Source organism: Papaver somniferum, chromosome 7 (assembly GCF_003573695.1).
Source record: "Papaver somniferum cultivar HN1 chromosome 7, ASM357369v1, whole genome shotgun sequence".
NCBI lineage: Eukaryota > Viridiplantae > Streptophyta > Magnoliopsida > Ranunculales > Papaveraceae > Papaver > Papaver somniferum.
Genome location: NC_039364.1, coordinates 201247235 through 201270764, shown reverse-complemented (window position 1 = coordinate 201270764; position 23530 = coordinate 201247235). Strand labels below are relative to the sequence as shown.

General features: G+C 37.9%; 1 protein-coding gene across 1 annotated transcript; it reads right to left on the bottom strand.

Annotated features, from left to right (window-relative positions):
• Positions 1-18641: 18641 nt before the first annotated feature.
• On the bottom strand, positions 18642-22291 carry LOC113299377 (nucleolar and coiled-body phosphoprotein 1-like). Its single transcript, XM_026548395.1, has 7 exons — positions 21944-22291; positions 20874-20938; positions 20507-20544; positions 19687-20351; positions 19344-19433; positions 19158-19219; positions 18642-19026 (listed from the first exon to the last, which is right to left on the bottom strand). Exons 1-7 carry the CDS (start codon positions 22226-22228, stop codon positions 18921-18923), a joined length of 1311 nt encoding a protein of 436 aa, XP_026404180.1. The 5' UTR covers positions 22229-22291; the 3' UTR covers positions 18642-18920.
• Positions 22292-23530: the final 1239 nt, after the last annotated feature.

Here is a 23530-nt window from a genome sequence, read left to right as displayed (position 1 = left end):
AGCCGTCAGATTGAATCATCTCAGCATCCTACGGTCGCTTCATCATAGTGCATCAAAGTCTGAAGCTCCTGTCTAACACTACAACACCTAACTCCATCTTGAGCCGTCAGTTTCGTTGTATCAGGCATCCGACGGTCGATACCAGACTCTTCACTTGTCGCCGTTAGATCGATCCATCATCTTCGCATCCAACGTCTCATCCTCGTTGTTCATCAACAATTGCTAAACCCGCTCAACACCCAAGAACCCAAATCTATTAACCCAACCAAACGAACACTTCTTCCCAAAACCATCGACTCCATCTTCTCCATTCCTCTACAGACACCATCTCCACCACCTGCTCTCCCAGCTGCTCCGCCATCACCACCATAATCACCACAGCGTCAAACAATGATAACCCATCATTGTTCCCCTCTCCCTAGTCCATCTATTCTACCTATTTCACACATATCCTTCTCCGAAACCCTAGGTGTGAAGTGGGTAAATTAGGTCGAGCTAGAGTCAAATTGGCGGTATGGGAAGCAAGAGAGGACCAATTACAAGCATGGATCGAAGTTTGATTGGATTCAGAGATTAGGTAAAATTTTAATTTCAATTTTTAAAACCCTAATTTTTTTGACATTGGGGATTTTTTGGGGGAATCGATTACATGTTTAATTGAAGTATGGGTTAGTATATTAGGGTTGTTATCAGAGTTAGGTAGGATTTTTTTGATTTAATTTGTATTTTCACCAAACCCTAATTGGACTGTTGTGGTCCTGTTTTGGGGAAAGTTGGTTTGTGTATAAATAGGGATGATGGGTGTGTGTTAGAAGTCATGCCTGGACTAGCCAGTGCTTCACCCAAGAGGACTGGAATAGCCAGTGCCTCAAGGGTTAGTTTTTATTTTAAATGATGTTGTAAACTTCAATTGTTTTTATCCTATCCATGCTCTGATCTTGTTGTGCTTGAATTGTTTAGGATTGAATATCCTTATAGGTTGTTAAAACACTAAGCAAGCTTCTCTGCGGGTAGTTGCAGTGTGAGAGCCCCAACTACCAAAAGGTTTAGAATTCATCTTAGTGCCTTTAGCCTCCTTTCTAGACCAACCCTTAGATGAACAGCCGGCTTTGAACCGCAACTGTCATCTAGTTATTCAGAAAGCCTAGAAGCTGACTGATAACTAACAAGGGACAAGAACATAGTTGGAAGACCTGCCTTTGTTTCTTTATCACTTCCCTTGGCTAACAGCCTTGGTTTGTTTGTCTTTGTTTCACTGTTCTTTTTCACTGCCACTGATTTTTCTTGTTAACTGTCACTTGCTTCATTACTTCAATTCACACCCAAGTCTCTGTGGTTCGACCCTGCCTTGCACACTCACTACAACAGACCCTGTGAACTTGCAGGTATCATTTCTGTGACTCTTTTAGAGAGCCACCAAGTTTTTGGCGCCGTTGTCGGGGACTTGGTGCTGTTGTGTTGAAGTTGTTCTTTGCTGTTCTTTGGTTGTTATAAATTAGTGTAACTTATTATTATCTTCTGTAACTTAGCTGTAATTTAGTGTAGTTTAGTATACCTATTTGTAGCTTAGTGTAATTGTTTTAGATGTAACTTAGTCTATCACTGTAAGCATCTGCATCTGCATATTAGTGTAATCATCTGCATCTTAGTGTAAGCATTGCATCCATACTGCATCTGCATCTTGCATCTGTAGCTTTTCTTCTTTGCATTCTTGCATGCCTTGTAACATACCTGCAACTTTGCAAAGTGTCTGTGGCTTTGTTCATTGTCTGTAGCTTTTCCCTGCCCTATAAGCATGATGCCATGTAGCCTAGCATCTGTAGCCTCATGATAATGCATCTACAGCTGCAAACTGCACTGCTTTATGCAGTTTTCCATTTTTTCCTGCCTTCTCTGTGTACTGATCACACAAATGAGTGTCAGGTGTTGCTACAGCCAGCCTCTGGTGCTGCTGCTGTTTGTTTTCTTGCTGCGGCAGCTAGCTGTTACCTGCTTCTTCTCCCTGCTACTGCTGCTGACAACTTCGGCTACTTGCTGCTGCTGCTGCCTGCTAAGCTGAGCCTCTGGTGCTCTTGCTGCTGGTGCTGAGCATCTGCTGGTGCTGAGCATCTGCTGCTACTTTCTTATGCTGCTGCTACTTTCTCCTTCTATGCTGCTGCTGGAGAGAACCAAGCCCAACTGGGCTGTGCAACTAAGAGCCCAACTGGGCTCCCCTTTTCAAAGTGTAAGCCTAAACGAAAAGTAGAAATTCTGAAAGTGTAATTATTCTGGGCTTGTAACAAATTCTGTTTCTGAAAATTTTGATAACCCATTTCTAAAACTCACTTCTGGGCCTGTTTCTACTCTGGGCTTGACCCAAACAAAAAATTGAAAAACATTTTCAAGCCCCGATGGGCCTAAGCTCTTGGCTATTCTGTTAGCCCAACACCAAATTGAAACTGAACTTCTGGGCTCCTGAACCCAAACTGTGGGCTTATCCCAATTGTTTTTGGGCTTGTTTAACTTTGTAGTGGGCTTATTTGAACTGTTTGTGGGCTTGTTTAAATTTTCTTTGGGCTTATTGAAATCAAACTCTGGGCCAAGTTTAACTGAATTCTGGGCCTCATCCCAAAAAAAAAAAACCAAATGTTTCTAAACCAAAAATGTGGGCTGTCTCCCGACAAAACCAAATTTTTCACAAAAAGTCCAATCTCATTAAAAACCAAATTTTCTTGTATAGAATCTAGTAGATAGTTTCTTAGTTAAATCTTTTGTTTCTTTTGTACATATTTTGCTAATCCAATATGATCTCGGCTGACATATGTTGGATTCTTGCCTTGAATAACGGAGTTCTAATCTTGCTTTCGCCGAAATCGGGTATTCTCTTTCCTTTTTCTCTACTCAGCATGATCCTCTTCATATGTTGTATTATAATTCTTTACATTTTTTGAAACATTGAGGACAATGTTTAGTTTAGGTTTGGGGGTATAGAGTAGATACCACGATAACATGTTATAATTGAAAACAGAACTCCCTCTTTTTGAAAAAATTTAAAAATTCCAAAAAAAATTAAAAAAAATGAAAAATCATAAAAAATCGAGCTCATTTACCTTGAAATGTTGATCTGTGCAATATGTAATTTTAGGATCTTAGTCTAGATATTTGGCACCCTGATTCTAGCACAATTCACATGTGATAAGAAACTTGCACGCGCACGATCTACCAATACATGTATAGCCTCGATCTTCAAGGTGTTTGATAGGAAGTTAGATTGCCAATCACTTTAGAATACTGAATGAGACTTGACTAGCTTGTTCTTTGGTTGGCTGGGATAGAAGTTGGAGGATACGTTAAGAAAAGCAACCATAGAATTTGACCGGATGCATTCGATAAGGGCCACCTCTTGCTAAGAGTCATGTAATTATGTTTTTCTTTTTGTTCATGTATCAAAAGTGTCACTATGTTGTAAAGATCAAAGTTATTTCTTCAAAAAAAAAAAAAAAAAAATCAGAAAAATCAAAAAAAAAAAAAAAAAAAAAATCAAAAAAAAAATAAAAAAAATCAATCAAGTATTTATTTATTCCATGTTTTGTCATGTTAAAGACAATTTCTCTCTTGTTCCAAAAATAAAAGAGAGTAATCAATGTAAATAAGAGTCATGTAAAGAGTCATCTTTTGTTGTAAATAGTCTTGTAATAAGCAAGGAGGGTGCAGCCATCGATGTATAACGGGGTAAACTGAAATATCACCAACTCATTGGGTGAACATTCACAATTCTCGTAAAGCCGGACAGCTAGCTTGGCTTAGAATTCGGTTCTTAGCCTAAAAACTATCTCTTGGTGATTAGTAGTCATAACTTCAGGTCATTCTAGAAACATGTGTAGATACACTTTACACTCTTATCACGTGTCTTTATTTGTTATCAGTGCTAGGATTGTGCCTTTGATAGCTAGATTGACATCTCCATTTTGTTGTGAGCTTCTACTGTCTTGCACATGTCACATTTCATGGAATCTGAGCTTATATTTTGTCCTAGAACTTTGTAGGTACGTTCTAAGCAAACCTTCACGAGACTTCACTCGTCCACTAGGGACACTTAGTGGTTTAAAAGGCTTAGTGCATACGCTAAATGCATTCAAGAGACCAGCGACAGTGGTATAGGTAGGATTTCCTTAGTTTTGTTTTACTTGAGGACAAGTAAAATTCAGGTTTGGGGGTATTTGATGAGTGCTAAAAAGTGCATATTTCTATATATTTTTCTTGGCATTTAACTCATCTTTTGTGCATTAATTCTACATTTTATCCCATATTCTGTATTTTCATTGTTTTCAAGAATAAATACTTTTCTTAATTAATTTTGCATTTTTAGGTACTAAATAAAGCCTGGTTAACTCACGGAGCGAAAAGAACAAAGAAACGGCAAAGACTCCCGCAGAAAGGCAGCGAAGAATGATGTTTACAAGAGCCGGATCAACTGGAAGTGGGCTTGAAGAGGAAGAATTGTCCTTAAAGAAGATATGGGCTTGGCATACCCAAGGCCCAAAACCCTCACCCAAACCCATTTCCAATATCCATACCCGCCTTCATCTTCAGCCGTCAGATTGGATCATCTCAGCATCCTACGGTCGCTTCATCATAGTGCATCAAAGTCTGAAGCTCCTGTCTAACACTACAACACCTAACTCCATCTTGAGCCGTCAGTTTCGTTGTATCAGGCATCCGACGGTCGATACCAGACTCTTCACTTGTCGCCGTTAGATCGATCCATCATCTTCGCATCCAACGTCTCATCCTCGTTGTTCATCAACAATTGCTAAACCCGCTCAACACCCAAGAACCCAAATCTATTAACCCAACCAAACGAACACTTCTTCCCAAAACCATCGACTCCATCTTCTCCATTCCTCTACAGACACCATCTCCACCACCTGCTCTCCCAGCTGCTCCGCCATCACCACCATAATCACCACAGCGTCAAACAATGATAACCCATCATTGTTCCCCTCTCCCTAGTCCATCTATTCTACCTATTTCACACATATCCTTCTCCGAAACCCTAGGTGTGAAGTGGGTAAATTAGGTCGAGCTAGAGTCAAATTGGCGGTATGGGAAGCAAGAGAGGACCAATTACAAGCATGGATCGAAGTTTGATTGGATTCAGAGATTAGGTAAAATTTTAATTTCAATTTTTAAAACCCTAATTTTTCTGACATTGGGGATTTTTTGGGGGAATCGATTACATGTTTAATTGAAGTATGGGTTAGTATATTAGGGTTGTTATCAGAGTTAGGTAGGATTTTTTTGATTTAATTTGTATTTTCACCAAACCCTAATTGGACTGTTGTGGTCCTGTTTTGGGGAAAGTTGGTTTGTGTATAAATAGGGATGATGGGTGTGTGTTAGAAGTCATGCCTGGACTAGCCAGTGCTTCACCCAAGAGGACTGGAATAGCCAGTGCCTCAAGGGTTAGTTTTTATTTTAAATGATGTTGTAAACTTCAATTGTTTTTATCCTATCCATGCTCTGATCTTGTTGTGCTTGAATTGTTTAGGATTGAATATCCTTATAGGTTGTTAAAACACTAAGCAAGCTTCTCTGCGGGTAGTTGCAGTGTGAGAGCCCCAACTACCAAAAGGTTTAGAATTCATCTTAGTGCCTTTAGCCTCCTTTCTAGACCAACCCTTAGATGAACAGCCGGCTTTGAACCGCAACTGTCATCTAGTTATTCAGAAAGCCTAGAAGCTGACTGATAACTAACAAGGGACAAGAACATAGTTGGAAGACCTGCCTTTGTTTCTTTATCACTTCCCTTGGCTAACAGCCTTGGTTTGTTTGTCTTTGTTTCACTGTTCTTTTTCACTGCCACTGATTTTTCTTGTTAACTGTCACTTGCTTCATTACTTCAATTCACACCCAAGTCTCTGTGGTTCGACCCTGCCTTGCACACTCACTACAACAGACCCTGTGAACTTGCAGGTATCATTTCTGTGACTCTTTTAGAGAGCCACCAAGTTTTTGGCGCCGTTGTCGGGGACTTGGTGCTGTTGTGTTGAAGTTGTTCTTTGCTGTTCTTTGGTTGTTATAAATTAGTGTAACTTATTATTATCTTCTGTAACTTAGCTGTAATTTAGTGTAGTTTAGTATACCTATTTGTAGCTTAGTGTAATTGTTTTAGATGTAACTTAGTCTATCACTGTAAGCATCTGCATCTGCATATTAGTGTAATCATCTGCATCTTAGTGTAAGCATTGCATCCATACTGCATCTGCATCTTGCATCTGTAGCTTTTCTTCTTTGCATTCTTGCATGCCTTGTAACATACCTGCAACTTTGCAAAGTGTCTGTGGCTTTGTTCATTGTCTGTAGCTTTTCCCTGCCCTATAAGCATGATGCCATGTAGCCTAGCATCTGTAGCCTCATGATAATGCATCTACAGCTGCAAACTGCACTGCTTTATGCAGTTTTCCATTTTTTCCTGCCTTCTCTGTGTACTGATCACACAGAATGAGTGTCAGGTGTTGCTACAGCCATCCTCTGGTGCTGCTGCTGTTTGTTTTCTTGCTGCGGCAGCTGGCTGTTACCTGCTTCTTCTCCCTGCTACTGCTGCTGACAACTTCGGATACTTGCTGCTGCTGCTGCCTGCTAAGCTGAGCCTCTGGTGCTCTTGCTGCTGGTGCTGAGCATCTGCTGCTACTTTCTTATGCTGCTGCTACTTTCTCCTTCTATGCTGCTGCTGGAGAGAACCAAGCCCAACTGGGCTGTGCAACTAAGAGCCCAACTGGGCTCCCCTTTTCAAAGTGTAAGCCTAAACTAAAAGTAGAAATTCTGAAAGTGTAATTATTCTGGGCTTGTAACAAATTCTGTTTCTGAAAATTTTGATAACCCATTTCTAAAACTCACTTCTGGGCCTGTTTCTACTCTGGGCTTGACCCAAACAAAAAATTGAAAAACATTTTCAAGCCCCGATGGGCCTAAGCTCTTGGCTATTCTGTTAGCCCAACACCAAATTGAAACTGAACTTTTGGGCCCATGAACCCAAACTGTGGGCTTATCCCAATTGTTTTTGGGCTTGTTTAACTTTGTAGTGGGCTTATTTGAACTGTTTGTGGGCTTGTTTAAATTTTCTTTGGGCTTATTGAAATCAAACTCTGGGCCAAGTTTAACTAAATTCTGGGCCTCATCCCAAAAAAAAAAAAACCAAATGTTTCTAAACCAAAAATGTGGGCTGTCTCCCGACAAAACCAAATTTTTCACAAAAAGTCCAATCTCATTAAAAACCAAATTTTCTTGTATAGAATCTAGTAGATAGTTTCTTAGTTAAATCTTTTGTTTCTTTTGTACATATTTTGCTAATCCAATATGATCTCGGCTGACATATGTTGGATTCTTGCCTTGAATAACGGAGTTCTAATCTTGCTTTCGCCGAAATCGGGTATTCTCTTTCCTTTTTCTCTACTCAGCATGATCCTCTTCATATGTTGTATTATAATTCTTTACATTTTTTGAAACATTGAGGACAATGTTTAGTTTAGGTTTGGGGGTATAGAGTAGATACCACGATAACATGTTATAATTGAAAACAGAACTCCCTCTTTTTGAAAAAATTTAAAAATTCCAAAAAAAAAATTAAAAAAAATGAAAAATCATAAAAAAATCGAGCTCATTTACCTTTAAATGTTGATTCCTGTGCATATATGTAATTTTTAGGATTCTTAGTCTAGATATTTAGGCACCCTGATTCTAGCACAATTCACATAGTGATAAGAAACTTGCACGCGCACGATCTACCAATACATGGATACCCTCGATCTTCAAGGTGTTTGATAGGAAGTTAGATTGCCAATCACTTTAGAATACTGAATGAGACTTGACTAGCTTGTTCTTTGGTTGGCTGGGATAGAAGTTGGAGGATACGTTAAGAAAAGCAACCATAGAATTTGACCGGATGCATTCGATAAGGGCCACCTCTTGCTAAGAGTCATGTAATTATGTTTTTCTTTTTTGTTCATGTATCAAAAGTGTCACTATGTTGTAAAGATCAAAGTTATTTCTTCAAAAAAAAAAATCAAAAAAATTCAGAAAAATCAAAAAAAAAGAAAAAAAAAGAAAAAATCAAAAAAATAAATAAATAAAAATCAATCAAGTATTTATTTATTCCATGTTTTGTCATGTTAAAGACAATATTCTCTCTTGTTCCAAAAATAAAAGAGAGTAATCAATGTAAATAAGAGTCATGTAAAGAGTCATCTTTTTGTTGTAAATAGTCTTGTAATAAGCAAGGAGGGTGCAACCATCGATGTATAACGTGGGTAAACTGAAATATCACCAACTCATTGGGTGAACATTCACAATTCTCGTAAATCCGGACAACTAGATTTGCTTAGAATTCGGTTCTTAGCCTAAAAACTATCTCTTGGTGATTAATAGTCATAACTTCAGGTCATTCTAGAAACATGTGTAGATACACTTTACACTCTTATCACGTGTCTTTAGTTGTTATCAGTGCTAGGATTGTGCCTTTGATAGCTAGATTGACATCTCCATTTTGCTGTGAGCTTCTACTGTCTTGCACATGTCACATTTCATGGAATCTGAGCTTATATTTTGTCCTAGAACTTTGTAGGTACGTTCTAAGCAAACCTTCACGAGACTGCACTCGTCCACTAGGGACACTTAGTGGTTTAAAAGGCTTAGTGCATATGATAAATGCATTCGAGAGACCAGCGACAGTGGTATAGGTAGGATTTCCTTAGTTTTGTTTTACTTGAGGACAAGTAAAATTCAGGTTTGGGGGTATTTGATGAGTGCTAAAAAGTGCATATTTCTATATATTTTTCTTGGCATTTAACTCATCTTTTGTGCATTAATTCTACATTTTATCCCATATTCTGTATTTTCATTGTTTTCAAGAATAAATACTTTTCTTAATTAATTTTGCATTTTTAGGTACTAAATAAAGCCTGGTTAACTCACGGAGCGAAAAGAACAAAGAAACGGCAAAGACTCCCGCAGAAAGGAAACGAAGAATGATGTTTACAAGAGCCGGATCAACTGGAAGTGGGCTTGAAGAGGAAGAATTGTCCTTAAAGAAGATATGGGCTTGGCATACCCAAGGCCCAAAACCCTCACCCAAACCCATTTCCAATATCCATACCCGCCTTCATCTTCAGCCGTCAGATTGAATCATCTCAGCATCCTACGGTCGCTTCATCATAGTGCATCAAAGTCTGAAGCTCATGTCTAACACTACAACACCTAACTCCATCTTGAGCCGTCAGTTTCGTTGTATCAGGCATCCGACGGTCGATACCAGACTCTTCACTTGTCGCCGTTAGATCGATCCATCATCTTCGCATCCAACGTCTCATCCTCGTTGTTCATCAACAATTGCTAAACCCGCTCAACACCCAAGAACCCAAATCTATTAACCCAACCAAACGAACACTTCTTCCCAAAACCATCGACTCCATCTTCTCCATTCCTCTACAGACACCATCTCCACCACCTGCTCTCCCAGCTGCTCCGCCATCACCACCATAATCACCACAGCGTCAAACAATGATAACCCATCATTGTTCCCCTCTCCCTAGTCCATCTATTCTACCTATTTCACACATATCCTTCTCCGAAACCCTAGGTGTGAAGTGGGTAAATTAGGTCGAGCTAGAGTCAAATTGGCGGTATGGGAAGCAAGAGAGGACCAATTACAAGCATGGATCGAAGTTTGATTGGATTCAGAGATTAGGTAAAATTTTAATTTCAATTTTTAAAACCCTAATTTTTCTGACATTGGGGATTTTTCGTGGGAATCGATTACATGTTTAATTGAAGTATGGGTTAGTATATTAGGGTTGTTATCAGAGTTAGGTAGGATTTTTTTGATTTAATTTGTATTTTCACCAAACCCTAATTGGGCTGTTGTGGTCCTGTTTTGTGGAAAGTTGGTTTGTGTATAAATAGGGATGATGGGTGTGTGTTAGAAGTCATGCCTGGACTAGCCAGTGCTTCACCCAAGAGGACTGGAATAGCCAGTGCCTCAAGGGTTAGTTTTTATTTTAAATGATGTTGTAAACTTCAATTGTTTTTATCCTATCCATGCTCTGATCTTGTTGTGCTTGAATTGTCTAGGATTGAATATCCTTATAGGTTGTTAAAACACTAAGCAAGCTTCTCTGCGGGTAGTTGCAGTGTGAGAGCCCCAACTACCACAATGTTTAGAATTCATCTTAGTGCCTTTAGACTCCTTTCTAGACCAACCCTTAGATGAACAGCCGGCTTTGAACCGCAACTGTCATCTAGTTATTCAGAAAGCCTAGAAGCTGACTGATAACTAACAAGGGACAAGAACATAGTTGGAAGACCTGCCTTTGTTTCTTTATCACTTCCCTTGGCTAACAGCCTTGGTTTGTTTGTCTTTGTTTCACTTTTCTTGTTCACTGCCACTGATTTTTCTTGTTAACTGTCACTTGCTTCATTACTTCAATTCACACCCAAGTCTCTGTGGTTCGACCCTGCACACTCACTACAACAGACCTTGTGCACTTGCAGGTATCATTTCTGTGACTCTTTTAGAGAGCCACCACTGACGCTGACAAGAGTTGTGTTCTAGATTTCTCTATGATATGGCGGTGTTTTCTCTCTGCAACACCATTTTGCTGTGGAGTTTCAGTGCAAGACAATTGGAGAAGGGTACCTTCTGTTGCAAGGAATTCTCTGAAAGGAGTTGATATATACTCTCCCCCTTGATCAGCTCTGAATGTTTTGATGGTTTTTCCGAATTGGGTCTTGATCATTCTAGAAAAGGTTGTGTAAATTTTTAAAAAATATGATCTAGAACTGAAAAGATATATCCAGGTAAAACGGGAGAAATCATCAATGAAAGTAACATAATATAGTGCTCCTCCCTTAGAGACAATAGGAGATTTTCCCCATACATCTGAGTGGATGAGATCAAAAGGTTTGACAAAATGAGTTATATTATTACTGAAAGGAAGAACAGTTTGTTTTCCTAATTTGCATGAGATGTAATAAGGTTCTTTATCAACCTGAATAGTTCCTAACAATCCACTATTTATCATATGAGTGAGACGAGAGAAGGACACATGTCCTAACTTAGAATGCCATGACATAAAAGGAGACACAGACTGAGAAAAGAAATTTGCAGTTGCGGCAAGCTCACTCTTTGACAGCCTAGGAGAAATCAGTCTTTCGAGAAGATACAATCTTCCTACTCTAAGGCCTATCCCAACAAGCTTCTCTGTCTTGGGATCCTGTATCACACAGCCAGAATAGAAGAAGTGAATGTTAAATCCCTGATTACATAATTGTCCAATTGATATAAGGTTCATTCTTATTTGTGGAACAAGCAACACATCAGATATACGTATCTTGTCATAGATTTTAATCTGACCAATATGACTGGCAGCCAGTTCAGATCCATCTGCAGTTTGGATTGTAGGTATAGTAATAGGACTTTTCTGATCAAATATGCTAGAATCAAAAGTCATATGGTTAGATGCACCTGAGTCAAGAAACCAACCATTTGAAAAGCTAATTGTGGAAGTAGATAGTGCAGATGTTGTTGTAGAGTTATTGTTACCCATTGAGAGTGCTTGCTTGAGCATCTCTTGTATGTCAGCTAGATTGTTTGGTGTGGATGCAGCTGCATAACTGGATGGTGATGCAGCTGCATAACTGAATGGTGATGCAGCTGCATAACTGAATGGTGCAGATATGTATCCAGTTCCATTAAGCTTTCTTCGTTCTCTCATATTTCTGGAAGTAGGGGATGTACAGTTTCCTACTGTATTCCCTGGTTCCTTGCAGTAGTTGCACTGGATTGGGAAGCTTGATCCTTGCTGGATTGTTCGTGTGTTTGAGATTTGTGATCCACTTTGCACTGATGTCATGGTGCAGTTCTTGGCTAGGTGGCCTGGTTTCTTAGTTGTAGCACTGGATTTGTGAGAAATAACGATGAGTTTTCTGAGAGTTGAGATGAGTGTTAAAGTTTGCACGTGAATTGACTGCAAACACTGCTGGTATGTCTGATTTGATTCTTTTCCGAGTTTCTTCAGTGATGAGTTCTGACAATGCGGCTTCGACAGACGGAAGAGGTGATCGATGGAGGATTGAGGCTCTCACAGTCTCAAAGTCATCTCTTAATGCCATTAAGAGCTGAACTAATCGAGACTCTTCTCTGTAATTTTGCCATAACTCTATATCAGCTGTCCAGTTGGGTTCCATTAGTGCTAACTGGTTCCATATGATTGACATCTCAGAGTAAAAATCTGAGACAGATTGTTCCATCTGTTGTTTCATAGATCGAATATCCTGTTCTAACTTATAACGTTGAGCAAAGTTTATCTGGGTATACCTTTTTGAAAGAAACTCCCATGCATCTTTGGCAGTCTCAAAGCTTGTAAGTTGCATGCTTATAGATGTTACTACTGTGTTGCTTATCCAGGTTAATATTTTGTGATTATTGATCTCCCAGCTCTCTGCAGTTTCTTCTCCTGTATCTTTTCCTTTGTCAGTGATAACGACTCCGTTTGCAGGCTTCTTAGCTTTGCCGTCAATATATTTCCACATGGCTTTTCCCTTGAGGAAACTTCTCATTAAGAAAGACCAATGATTGTAGTTTGTTCCATCAAACTTCACAGTAATGGGTTGATAATCTTCACGTGACATGTTGGGCTGTGATGAAGAAGATATGACACTAGGGTTTTGAGTTTTATGATTCTGATACTGGTTACTGGTTATCGTTTGTTTGTTGCAGCGGAAACACGGTTTGATTTGGATCTTGATTGGCTCTGATACCATGACAGAATTTGTCATAGTATATTAGATTAAGGTAAAAGGTACAAACGAATTATACATGTGCCTGGTCTTATATACAAGAACCAGAGATAAAACAGGAAGGAAATAACTTGGTGTACAAGCCAAGTAATGTACAAATATAACAACAAATATGGTACATCTGCATAACAGATTATGCATCTGCATAACATATATGATACATCTGCATAACAGATTATGCATCTGCATAATATCTTGTAATACAACCCAACAAAAGAAAAGGAGGAAAGCCCAAACTACTACCATTTTCATGCACTTGAAAGTGGCGCGAAGTCAAAAGATTGCTACCGACCTCATACGAATTCTCCGGTCGGGGAAACAAAGATTGACAAACCCCTATGGTAGCTAATCAACCCTTTCCACAAGCAAACTTAACCGACAGAATTATCCTTATAGGCATATATAAAAAACAAACAACTTCTTCCATATTTTCAAATGTATTTGTTGTTTCAGATCGCCGAGGGAAGTTTTCTTTGTCGACAAATAAGTTAGAAATGATGCACAGTGCTTTCACAGTTTCACCCAGTCGTAAAACTAATTAGCTAGGGGTATATGGATATCTTCGACACTGGAGTTGTTTCACTAAATACTTCACATACATGGCTGTTAATGGGAGTGTCGAATTACTGGAGGGTACCAAAACACATGTAGGACAAAAATAAAAAATTTCTGTCCTATATGGATTTTGTTATCTCACCAGTAATCCGGCACCCATTAACAATGTTGCTTCACATGCTATTAACAATGTTGCTTCACATGCACGTAGGATTAAAAGGGAAAGACGATCTTTTCAAATTAAGATGGAAGGACTTCCCACATTTGAGGGAAGCTAGTCAGGACTGGAGTAGTAGGAGTTAGGACTCCCTAGGACAGCTTATTTACCTTTGGAATAAGAATGTACCAAATTTGTGGGCAATAAGCACGAAGTGTATGCTACAAGTTAGGGTTTCAATTCAAACCAACATGGGCATGTGGAGTTGTTCTGCTCCACTTTCTTTACTCCTCTTTGATTCTTGCTTCTGCTGTAATGTTTACTTATTATGGATGGTTTTATGCTTTCATTTATTATCCATTTATAGCACCCTATAAAGTCCTCATTCGATATCCTCCTACGGTCCTACTGCTAGAAAAAGTTTACAAGTCTTTCGAATTAACATTATTTTCATTTTTTTACTTAGAGAAACTGCTAACAAATTCCAACAATGGGCTCAATGTTTTGAGAACAAACTTGCGTCTCACACTCTGTGTCCGTGTAAAAAGTGTTAACTTCACAGTCCACTGCATGTCCCATATATCGTTTTTCAGGATATGGCTGAACAGGGCACTGTCACTTGGCAAAGTCATAGAGAAACTAAGAGCAAATAATGCTAATAATAGAACTTGAAAGTCTCAACTAATTTCAAGTGGAAGCGATAATGCTTCGATGTGTATATAAAACTGACAATTGCAAGGAAACTTCATGGAAATTTAAAGCGAAAAGGACGTACTCCTACTTAAGAAATCACAATCAAAAGACTGAAGGAAGAATAATAGAACAATTGGTACTATAATAAACCTAGCAAGCACACTTTAGCTTACGTTAGTTAGTTGGCATGGTTACGACGTTCCCACTTCCCATCGACGTAGAGATTCACTTTCGAACCTAACATTCTTATATATTGAACCAAAAACCAGTCTTCCCATCTAAGATGATGGCTTGTCACTTGTAGCAGCGTCTCCTAAGGGTTTTCAGTATTTTGACAGGGAAATGCAAACTCTTTGAGGCAATTTGCTAAAATACTATGAGCCCTCCATCCCATATAATCAGATTCTCCGTTGCATAGAGTGTTGATTTCGTCTATTAGAGCAACCCCAGTCATGGACTCCACCAAATAACAAAAACCAGATCAAAGACCAAAAAAATTAGTCTTTTCGGCACTCAAACGTAACGGCAACGACTAAAGTTTAGTCCGGCGTAGATAGAAATAATGCCTGAAACCGAACGCTGATATAAATTCCGTCATATGGTTGAGCGTTGATTTAGCGAACGTTCGGTGTGGGGCGTATATTACAGAAACGTCTCGTATGTGACTTAAATAAAATCAATGTCCCATAGTCCCGGCGCTAGTATTGTAAGCGCCCCGCTAAATTTTATGCCTTATTCAACTTACTAAAGAAAGTTAATAATATGGGGCGCTATTGAAATTAACATCTGGGAGACCGGTGTACCTTTAATCAACGTATGTTTGGGCGGACTCAATAACCGCGTCCAACACAGGCGCTACTTAAACATACGTCTAATTCTAAACGCATGCTATACCTGCGTCTATACACGCACACTCATTATACTCTCGCCCCACCATATTAGTATAGTTCGTGTCGGTGACCAAATATAGTCTCAAACCCTAAAAAACTGGACTATATTTGAGTTTAGTCCCACCCATTGCGTTTCGATTCACGGCCAAATTTGATTATAGCCTCCAAATTTGATCGTGATTGTGGATGCTCTTAGATGGTATATTTTTTTAATTAATAATGGCGCTATTATTAGTACTTATTCTTCGTAGAGTAGAGCAGTGACAGAAAGAAAAATGCAACTGCCGCCCATCACCCAATCAACAATTTGTCTCACACTACCAACGACATGCATCATGTTAGCACGTGGCGGGTTTTGCTGCGAATTTGCATGCAAGTATTGGGGATGCTTTGGCATTTACAAATTAGTCAAGACACAAGAGCGTTTTGCCGTTGGTTTTACTTAAATCATTAACTTGAAATAGTTTAATATATTTTGGTTATTTTGAGGTGGGAAGGGACGGGGGTTGTCTGGAATTTGAATATCATTCGTATGTCAGTCAGATATTTGACTCTGCACTCTGTGAAGTTTTGAATGTCTGTTGGTTATTTGTGCATCAAAAGTGAAATATAAACTCAAAAACCACTCATGAAATGATAACCTCTCATGGTAAGTTTGAGCAACCATGGAAATGGACTGGTCAGCTTGTGTGTGACCCCCATTAAAAGAACGATTTTTTTGAGGACCATGATTTTTTTTGGGATCATGGTTTTATTTCGGATAAAGACATTAGAAGTAAATCCAGGTCATCACTTATCTAGATATTTATATTAATACTTAAATTACCCTCCTGATTAATTTTGGGTGATGATTAGTTAGTGTTAATAATAATTAGTGTAATGATTAGTGAGATGATTAAGTTAAAGATAATTAGTGAGATTAAAAAATCAGATGTTTTTTTTTAAAGAAGTAGAATTATTGAGAGAGTAAAGTTAGAGAAGATGAAGAAGGAAAACATGAAAAACGATGGATTTTACTAACCACAACCGGAGGAAGGGTATTTGGGTACCCAGGTAGGCTTCAAACTTAGATAATGTTGGTTGAATTGCTCCAAACTTTCAAAAAAAATGAAATTTTTTATGTAGATTTGGGCCAGTTCGGTTACCATATGTCAAGAACATGTAACCGAACACACCTGAAAGTGTAGTTCGGTTACGTTTTCCAAACACGCAGGTTACCGAACTCGCTCGTTAATGGAGGTTTTCGTCGTACAGTGTAATGTTCGATTACCTAGGATAAAATGGTAGGTAACCGAACTTTGAACTTAACAATTTATTTGGGTACATCTTGTGTGTTCGGTTAGTTCGCAAACTTCAACGCAACCAAGTTCCCAACCGAACTGCAGGTTAAAAGTAACCTAGTGTTAGAAGTTCGGTTGGTTCGCAAACTTCAACATATTTTGCGAATCAACCGAACTGGGCTTATATATGCATATATGCAATTAGCCAAACGTTCGGTTACTACGAAATTTATTTCTTGGCGAATTAGGTAGAGTTCGGTTACGAAGTTTCAAAGGTAGAGTTCGGTTACAAAGAAAACTTAACATTTTTGCGAACGAACCGAACTTGTGGACTTCTCATTATTTTCGTAAACTAAAGTTCGGTGATATCCTTATTTTGCGAAGGAACCGAACTTATGGACTTGTGTTGTTCTAATACAAGGAGTTCGGTTAAAAGTATTTTTTGCGAATCAACCGAACTCTGAGTTCGGTTAAGAAAAAATTAATTCTTGGTAACCGAACTTTTCTCTGAAAAAAAATCCTCCATTAAACCTCTCTGCAACTTCCATTTTCAACTCATTTAATGATTACTTCTCATTTATTCAACCAAAAACGAATGACAAGTAATGGGTTTGTGAGAATATCTTTGTTAATGTTTTGAATTAAGCTATATATATATATATATAGTGGTGGTGGTGGTTGGTGGTGGTGATAATCAGAGATGGTGGTGATAATCGGTGGTTGGTGGTGGTGATAATCAGAGGTGGTGGTGGTGGTAATCGGCGGTGGTGGTGGTGGTAATCGGTGGTTGGTGGTGGTGATAATCGGAGGTGGTGGTGGTGGTAATCGGCGATGGTGGAAGGTGGTGGTTATATATATATAAGTGGTTATTGGGTTGGTTTTAAATTAAATTAGGTTAAGGGTAGGTTAGTCATTTCAATGTTTTAGGACACCCCTTATAATTATAGGGTAGGTGGCCTAATAAGACCATGGTCCCAAAAAAATCATCGTCCCAAAAAATCGTTCTATTAAAAGTCCATGATTAGTAGGCCCATTCTCCCTAGTTTAAGCTTTAAATGTTCATTATGGCTATTGTGGGTCTAAAAGTGTTTTTAGATGCAAATGTTTTGATTTCTTCCACTGAGATCTTCTCTTTGGGGATACATTTCTAAATCGAATGATGTAAGATCCGAGAACCTGAAATCGGGGAGACTGAAGGAAGCTTTCCTATTTCTGTATTTCGTCATGTTCCAATATCTAACTTATCAGAAGCCTCATTAAGCACTTGGTCAGACTAGAATATCCCTTGGTCCCACCACCTTAAGATTCAAGAGAGCCATAAAATTTTCATCTCATTCTTGCTTTTTTTTTTTTTTTTTTTTTCTTATTGATCAGATTTTTATTTTTTTTATTTTTTTTTCTTGCTTGTTGGACACTGCTGTTTTTACCTCTTTCAATAATGTTCAACTAGCCTTTTCAATATCAAATTAAATTTTTTTCTTTTAAAACATTAAAGAGTATTCGTTTGCTTTAGTTTTAATTATTGACGAACAATTTTTCCTTTTTGGGGGATAACATTTTTATTGATGCTAAAATCTAAGTTAGGTCCAGCAACCTAAATGAGGAGAAGATATGATAAGGATGCTAAATGAAAGTGGGGTGCGTGAAGGTCCTATTTAGTCTTGCTTTTTGAATTTTCAGCGGTTAAGAAATTCGTTTCAGTATGAAAATGCTTGGTAAATGATTTAAATAACTGACTTAAATGCGGTTCATAATAGTTGGCTGTGGTGTTTCTAGGTCAAAAATGTTCGAGCAGATTGCAAGCCGAAAAAAAAGACCAAAATTTTGCTTCTCTTCGGAAAAACCAGCTGCGGCTCCACTGCTAGGGGAGGACAAAACCTATTATCAGTATGATGACATGAATACAGCGAAACAGGGTGGTACCACTCAACACAGTCTTGAAAAATATTACCACTCTATATCTTGGAAAATATTAACAAGTAGGATGACTGATGATAGCAAAAGAAAGTCCAAGGAAGTAGACAAAGAAGCAGTGGGTGTCAAGTTAACTTAAGTGGAAGCAACAGTATTGAAATGAATTGTGATGTTGAAAACAAAACTGAAAAGCTATAAACAACTCCATCGAAATTTAATGGCCTAAAACTGGTCGAAATTCATAGCACAAAATAGAAAAAGAGTTAACAGCCGAAGAAGAATCAGTGCCTTGATAAGATTATAGAACCGACAAACCACTTCATGAACAGTCATTACTGTACTTAAGAATTACCTGATTGAATGGCGTTGATGAGCAAGTAAAGTTTCTAATGTAAATAGCGAATTAAGGATTATAAAGCCCAAAGGGCTATCAGACTCAAACTTATACACCAGCCACTATAATATTAGAAGCCCAACAGTCTCTCTTTAATGACCTGAAGTATGAGTCTCTCTTTCTAGTTTAGGAGCTCAATTGCAACATCAAGAAAACAAATAAATATAAGCAAAAACTTTCTGGTTTAGATATTCAACCCAGTATCACTCTTCATCAGAGAAATTAAATTTGATCGAGTGTGAATCCTGATCAATGATACCTCCCCGGTAACTTCCACGTTTCTTCTTTGTCTTCTCATGTCTAAAATCCCTGGAAAAAGAAGGCCCAACAAAGACTTGATTAAACCCAGAAAGTTGTCAAATTCGAGACTATATTACAGTTAAACAAGAGCTTGAGTTTCTTTGTTAGTGAAAGGAATTTTGGAAACAGAAAATACTTACTTTCCTCTCACTTGCCCTAGAACTTCTTGTGCTTTTGCACCATAGCCAACATCAGCACCATGCTGCATAAATAAGTTCAAGATGTTACTGTCATACAAGCTTCTCAGGGAGAATGGTTGTACTAAGCAAATCCACAGCAATAAAGATATATGAAACGGAGATAAGGCATTAGGAAAATAAACACACCTTTGCCCAATAAGAATTATCTTGAAGCCTGTCGTCAACAAATTCCACCTTTTCAATTTCAACCCTTCGAAATGCATTAGCCGTCTTTGGCTGCATAAAAAGTACCCAGAGAAACATACTTTAGCAAAAGTCATTAACTGCTAAATCAAGTTTATAACAAATCTCACAGTATTATGCAGAAGTTTATACAACTAACATAGTTACAGATGATGCATGCTTAAACAGTCTCGCACAGACAGATCTAATTCAGTCTTTGGAGAAAGAATAACTAAAAACAACTGTGCACGAATTTTGAAGGGCATCAGCTAAAAAGACAGTTACAAGGGAGAAAGATATAGGCTACCTCAGCAGAACCAATACGTTGTTTCTTCGCGGCCTTTTCAGTTGTAAAAGGTGTAGCGCTGAGATCCTTTTTGTTTTCCTCTTCTGAACTTTTTGTCCGACTTTCCTTAGTATCCTTACTCTCAACCTTTTCATCAGCCTGAGATTCATTCTCTTCAGAACCTCCTCTTTTTCTTTTCTTAGAATCTTTACTCTCTGTGCCAGCTCCATTCACTTCCGAAATTGGAACCTTTTCCTTCTTGGAGTCAGATTTTTTAGAATCTCGTTTCTCAGATTCCTCGGCATCCACGGATGAACTTTCAGTTTTCGATTTCTTTCTCTTCTTTTTCTTGTCTTTGGATTTTACATCTGTCTCCTCCTCAGTCACTGGTTTTTCTAAATGCCCATTTTCAGCTGAACCACTTTGCTCAACACTCTTTGAAATAGGTTCAGATGTAGACTTGGTTTTCTTTTTCTTGTCTTTGGATTTTACATCTGTCTCCTCCTCAGTCGCTGACTTCTCTAAATGTCCATTTTCAGCTGCACTTTGCTCAACACTCTCTGAAATAGGTTCAGACGTAGACTTGGTTTTCTTTTTCTTCTCTTTAGATTTCACAGGCAAATCCGGTACTGCTCCATTCGATAACTTATCAGCACAGATATCAGCAACCACCTCTGTATTCAAATCTGCAATTTCCATGTATCTGAAATCAGAGCTAGGCTTGAGGTTTAAAGCAAAAAACATGCTTCACTCAATTTCAGAAAGGCAGTAAAACATAAAATCGAAGTAGCAATGTAGCAGACAACCACCATAACCTGCCCATATAGGTATTTGCTCATACCTTGTTTGCCAGAGCTGGTGTTATTTGCTTCCCCATCACTGCACATTAGGAGCCACACAGCATGAGAAGTCTTATACAAGTCGTATCAGTAACAAGAAATGAGCATTGGAGTTATATTATAACATGCGTGATAGAGGGTTTTGGCGAGGGATTTGTGGGAGCATTAGATTGTTGGGGGAAGTTGGATACCTTTAGATTCTAAATGAGGTATATAATTCTGTGCTGGGGTTCTATTGCTACAAAGAAAGCAAAAAGAAAAAAAAAAACCATGAAGGGAAAATGCAGCTACTATCTTTGCATTCTGGTCATATGTTATGTAAAGAATCCTCAAACTCCTATAAAATACATGAAAAACCTCCAATCTTACCTCATCTCTAAGTACTTGAAATACATCGTCTCCACATCCAAGGCATGCCCTTTGACCCCATCAAGCTGTAAAACAGATGCATGCAGAAAACTTATGAATATGAAATTTGAAATCTTTTAATACACCATAAAGAAAGGGAACAGTTCAGTTTCATCGTTCATTCATTGTTAACCTATCCTTTGTGACAGGATAACAGAACAGCGAATTCTCAAAAATATAAATATGTTTCCATCTCTCAAATAGTTGAAACACCGTGGACAAGTCTTCAAATGGTTATATTACTGGTATAAAGTACATAAAATAAAACAACTCTGCCCAAAGTAGTGTCCAAAAAACCCATAAAAGTAGGCAGTAGCTAATTTGGTCGCACGAGGGCATCATCAGAACACTGAACACTTCATCTTTTTTATCAACAATCCTTGCATGCGAATTTTACAATATCTGATAGGAAGGTGTTGGATGCAGAGGTCTATCTCTATTGGCGCACATCTAGCTAACTAAACCGATCCTTGTCCCTGAATACCAAACAAACCATGAAATTTGAACACAATACAGTCTATACTACCATGTCATGTACAATATAATCCATACGAATTTCCACAACACCTGATAGGTACGTGATTAATTTGCAAAAAAATCACAAGAATGCAATCTAGGTGAACCATAGAGGTAAATAGTTGACTATCTTTATTTGTTCACATCAAGCTAATTAAACTGATCCTTATCTGATACTAGTATTACTAAAACAAACAGTAGTTACAACATCATATACACAACAATCAAGAAAATCATTCATCGGTGCATCTCAATCTCATTGTCATTACCAATTAGGATTCCAGTGCCATCTAACTAGTCACTCCGACTTATAAGATTTTGTTGTTGTTTCACATGCGGATTTCACTAATGTAAAATGATACTGCAAACTCGATTCTGTAATCATATCTAACTTTCGAAAAATTCAAAATAATACAACACCTAATCTAAAAAAAAAAATGAAATTTTACCTCAAAAAACTGGATACTAAACCTAAACCCTAAAAATAACAAACAAACCCAGAATGAAAATTATACCTCTTCCTCGTCCTGTAAAGCTTCAGACTTAAATGCAGCAAGGGTTTTAGAATATCCCTGGCGCTCCAAGAAATCAGCTAATGAAACCAATAAAGGAGTAAGATTTTTACTCTTCTTCTTGTTCTTCTTGTTTTTCTTATTGTCTTTATTCAATTTTGAAACTAGGGTTTTATCAGGAATGTCTTCTTCTAAAGAAGATGAAGTCTTTGTCTTCTTCATATTTGCTAGAGTTACTTGACGAGGCTCAAATGGAAATAATGATACAGAGAGGTTTATTATAAGCATACAAACTGAGAGACCGAGAAAGAGAAAGAGATTGTGAAATTTATAACGGCATTAGGGTTTTTGATAGACGTTGAAAAATTGGAAGACACGGGAACAAAAGTATATTGTCGGTTTTGTGGAAGTGACAAGAGACGGTGGTTTAGTCCATATGTCACATGTGTGTGTGAAATGACAAGAGAGTGGTTTCGTTCTAAATGTTTGGGAGGATCTTATTGAAAGTTAGAGGTTCATTGCATTGGGTTCACTTGCCAATATGAACCCCTTTGGTCAGAGATAAGGCTGAGTAAATGATGTCCCCTTTAATCGTATAAACTCCTTTTGTCCACGATCAAACTAAGATAACGACTATCGAAATAATCAATCTCGGTCGGTGAATAAGTTTTATCCAAGCGACTTAATAAGAAGAAACAATTACAGTTTATTTTATTTTTCAACAAGTCTTAAGTCTATCAAGATAAATGCTTGTTTGGATCCCAGAGAATCAAGTGTGCAAGAAGAATCAGAAAGATCAAAAACCAGAAAAAGAAAAATCTTAAAGTCTTCAATCTTCAAAGTAATTGTTGCACAAATAACTTGGTTACACTACTGATCAACACACGTATAATGAAGTATGTTAACGCTGACTTATCAACAATTCTATCTGAAAAGGAGAACACAATAGTTTACAGACTTTGTGACTAGACATATTGATTGCGGTAGAGAAAGATAAAAACTCTATATACATATTGTTCCAGGATCTTTAATTTAGATCTACTTGCAAATGTATTAGGTTTTGTCCCTACAGGTTGTCGAACGAAAAAGTTGGTGGTGTACTTGGTACCTCTCTTCTCTCTCAATTTTTTCAATAAGTTCTTAATTTAATGATTATTATATCTTTTTTTCTAGATCGTTGGTATTAGTTCATAGTTTTTCTGAAAAATTATCATTTATTTTGTTTACTAGACATCAATCTTATATGGTATCTTTCTTAGATTTGCTTGTAGAAGAAATCTGAGTCTTCCTTATTTTCTTGAACTCTTGTTGAAATATATTGGTTGGTTTTAAATGCTAATGAGATTCTAAATCTTTTTTGCAGATCCCATTGTTGGTTCATGTGTAATCACCGTATTTAATCCAGTCGTGGTTTTACAATCCACTATCAACAAGATTGAACTGTCGCAGTAGTGCTTGTTTCCAGCAAATCGTGTTACTCTAAAAACTTTAGTTCAAAGGTTGTTTGATAAAAGTAGAATTTGCATCTCCAGCCTCTGGCCAGGTTTACTTTCATCATCATCATCAGTTCCAAGGGATTTTTAAGCTTTC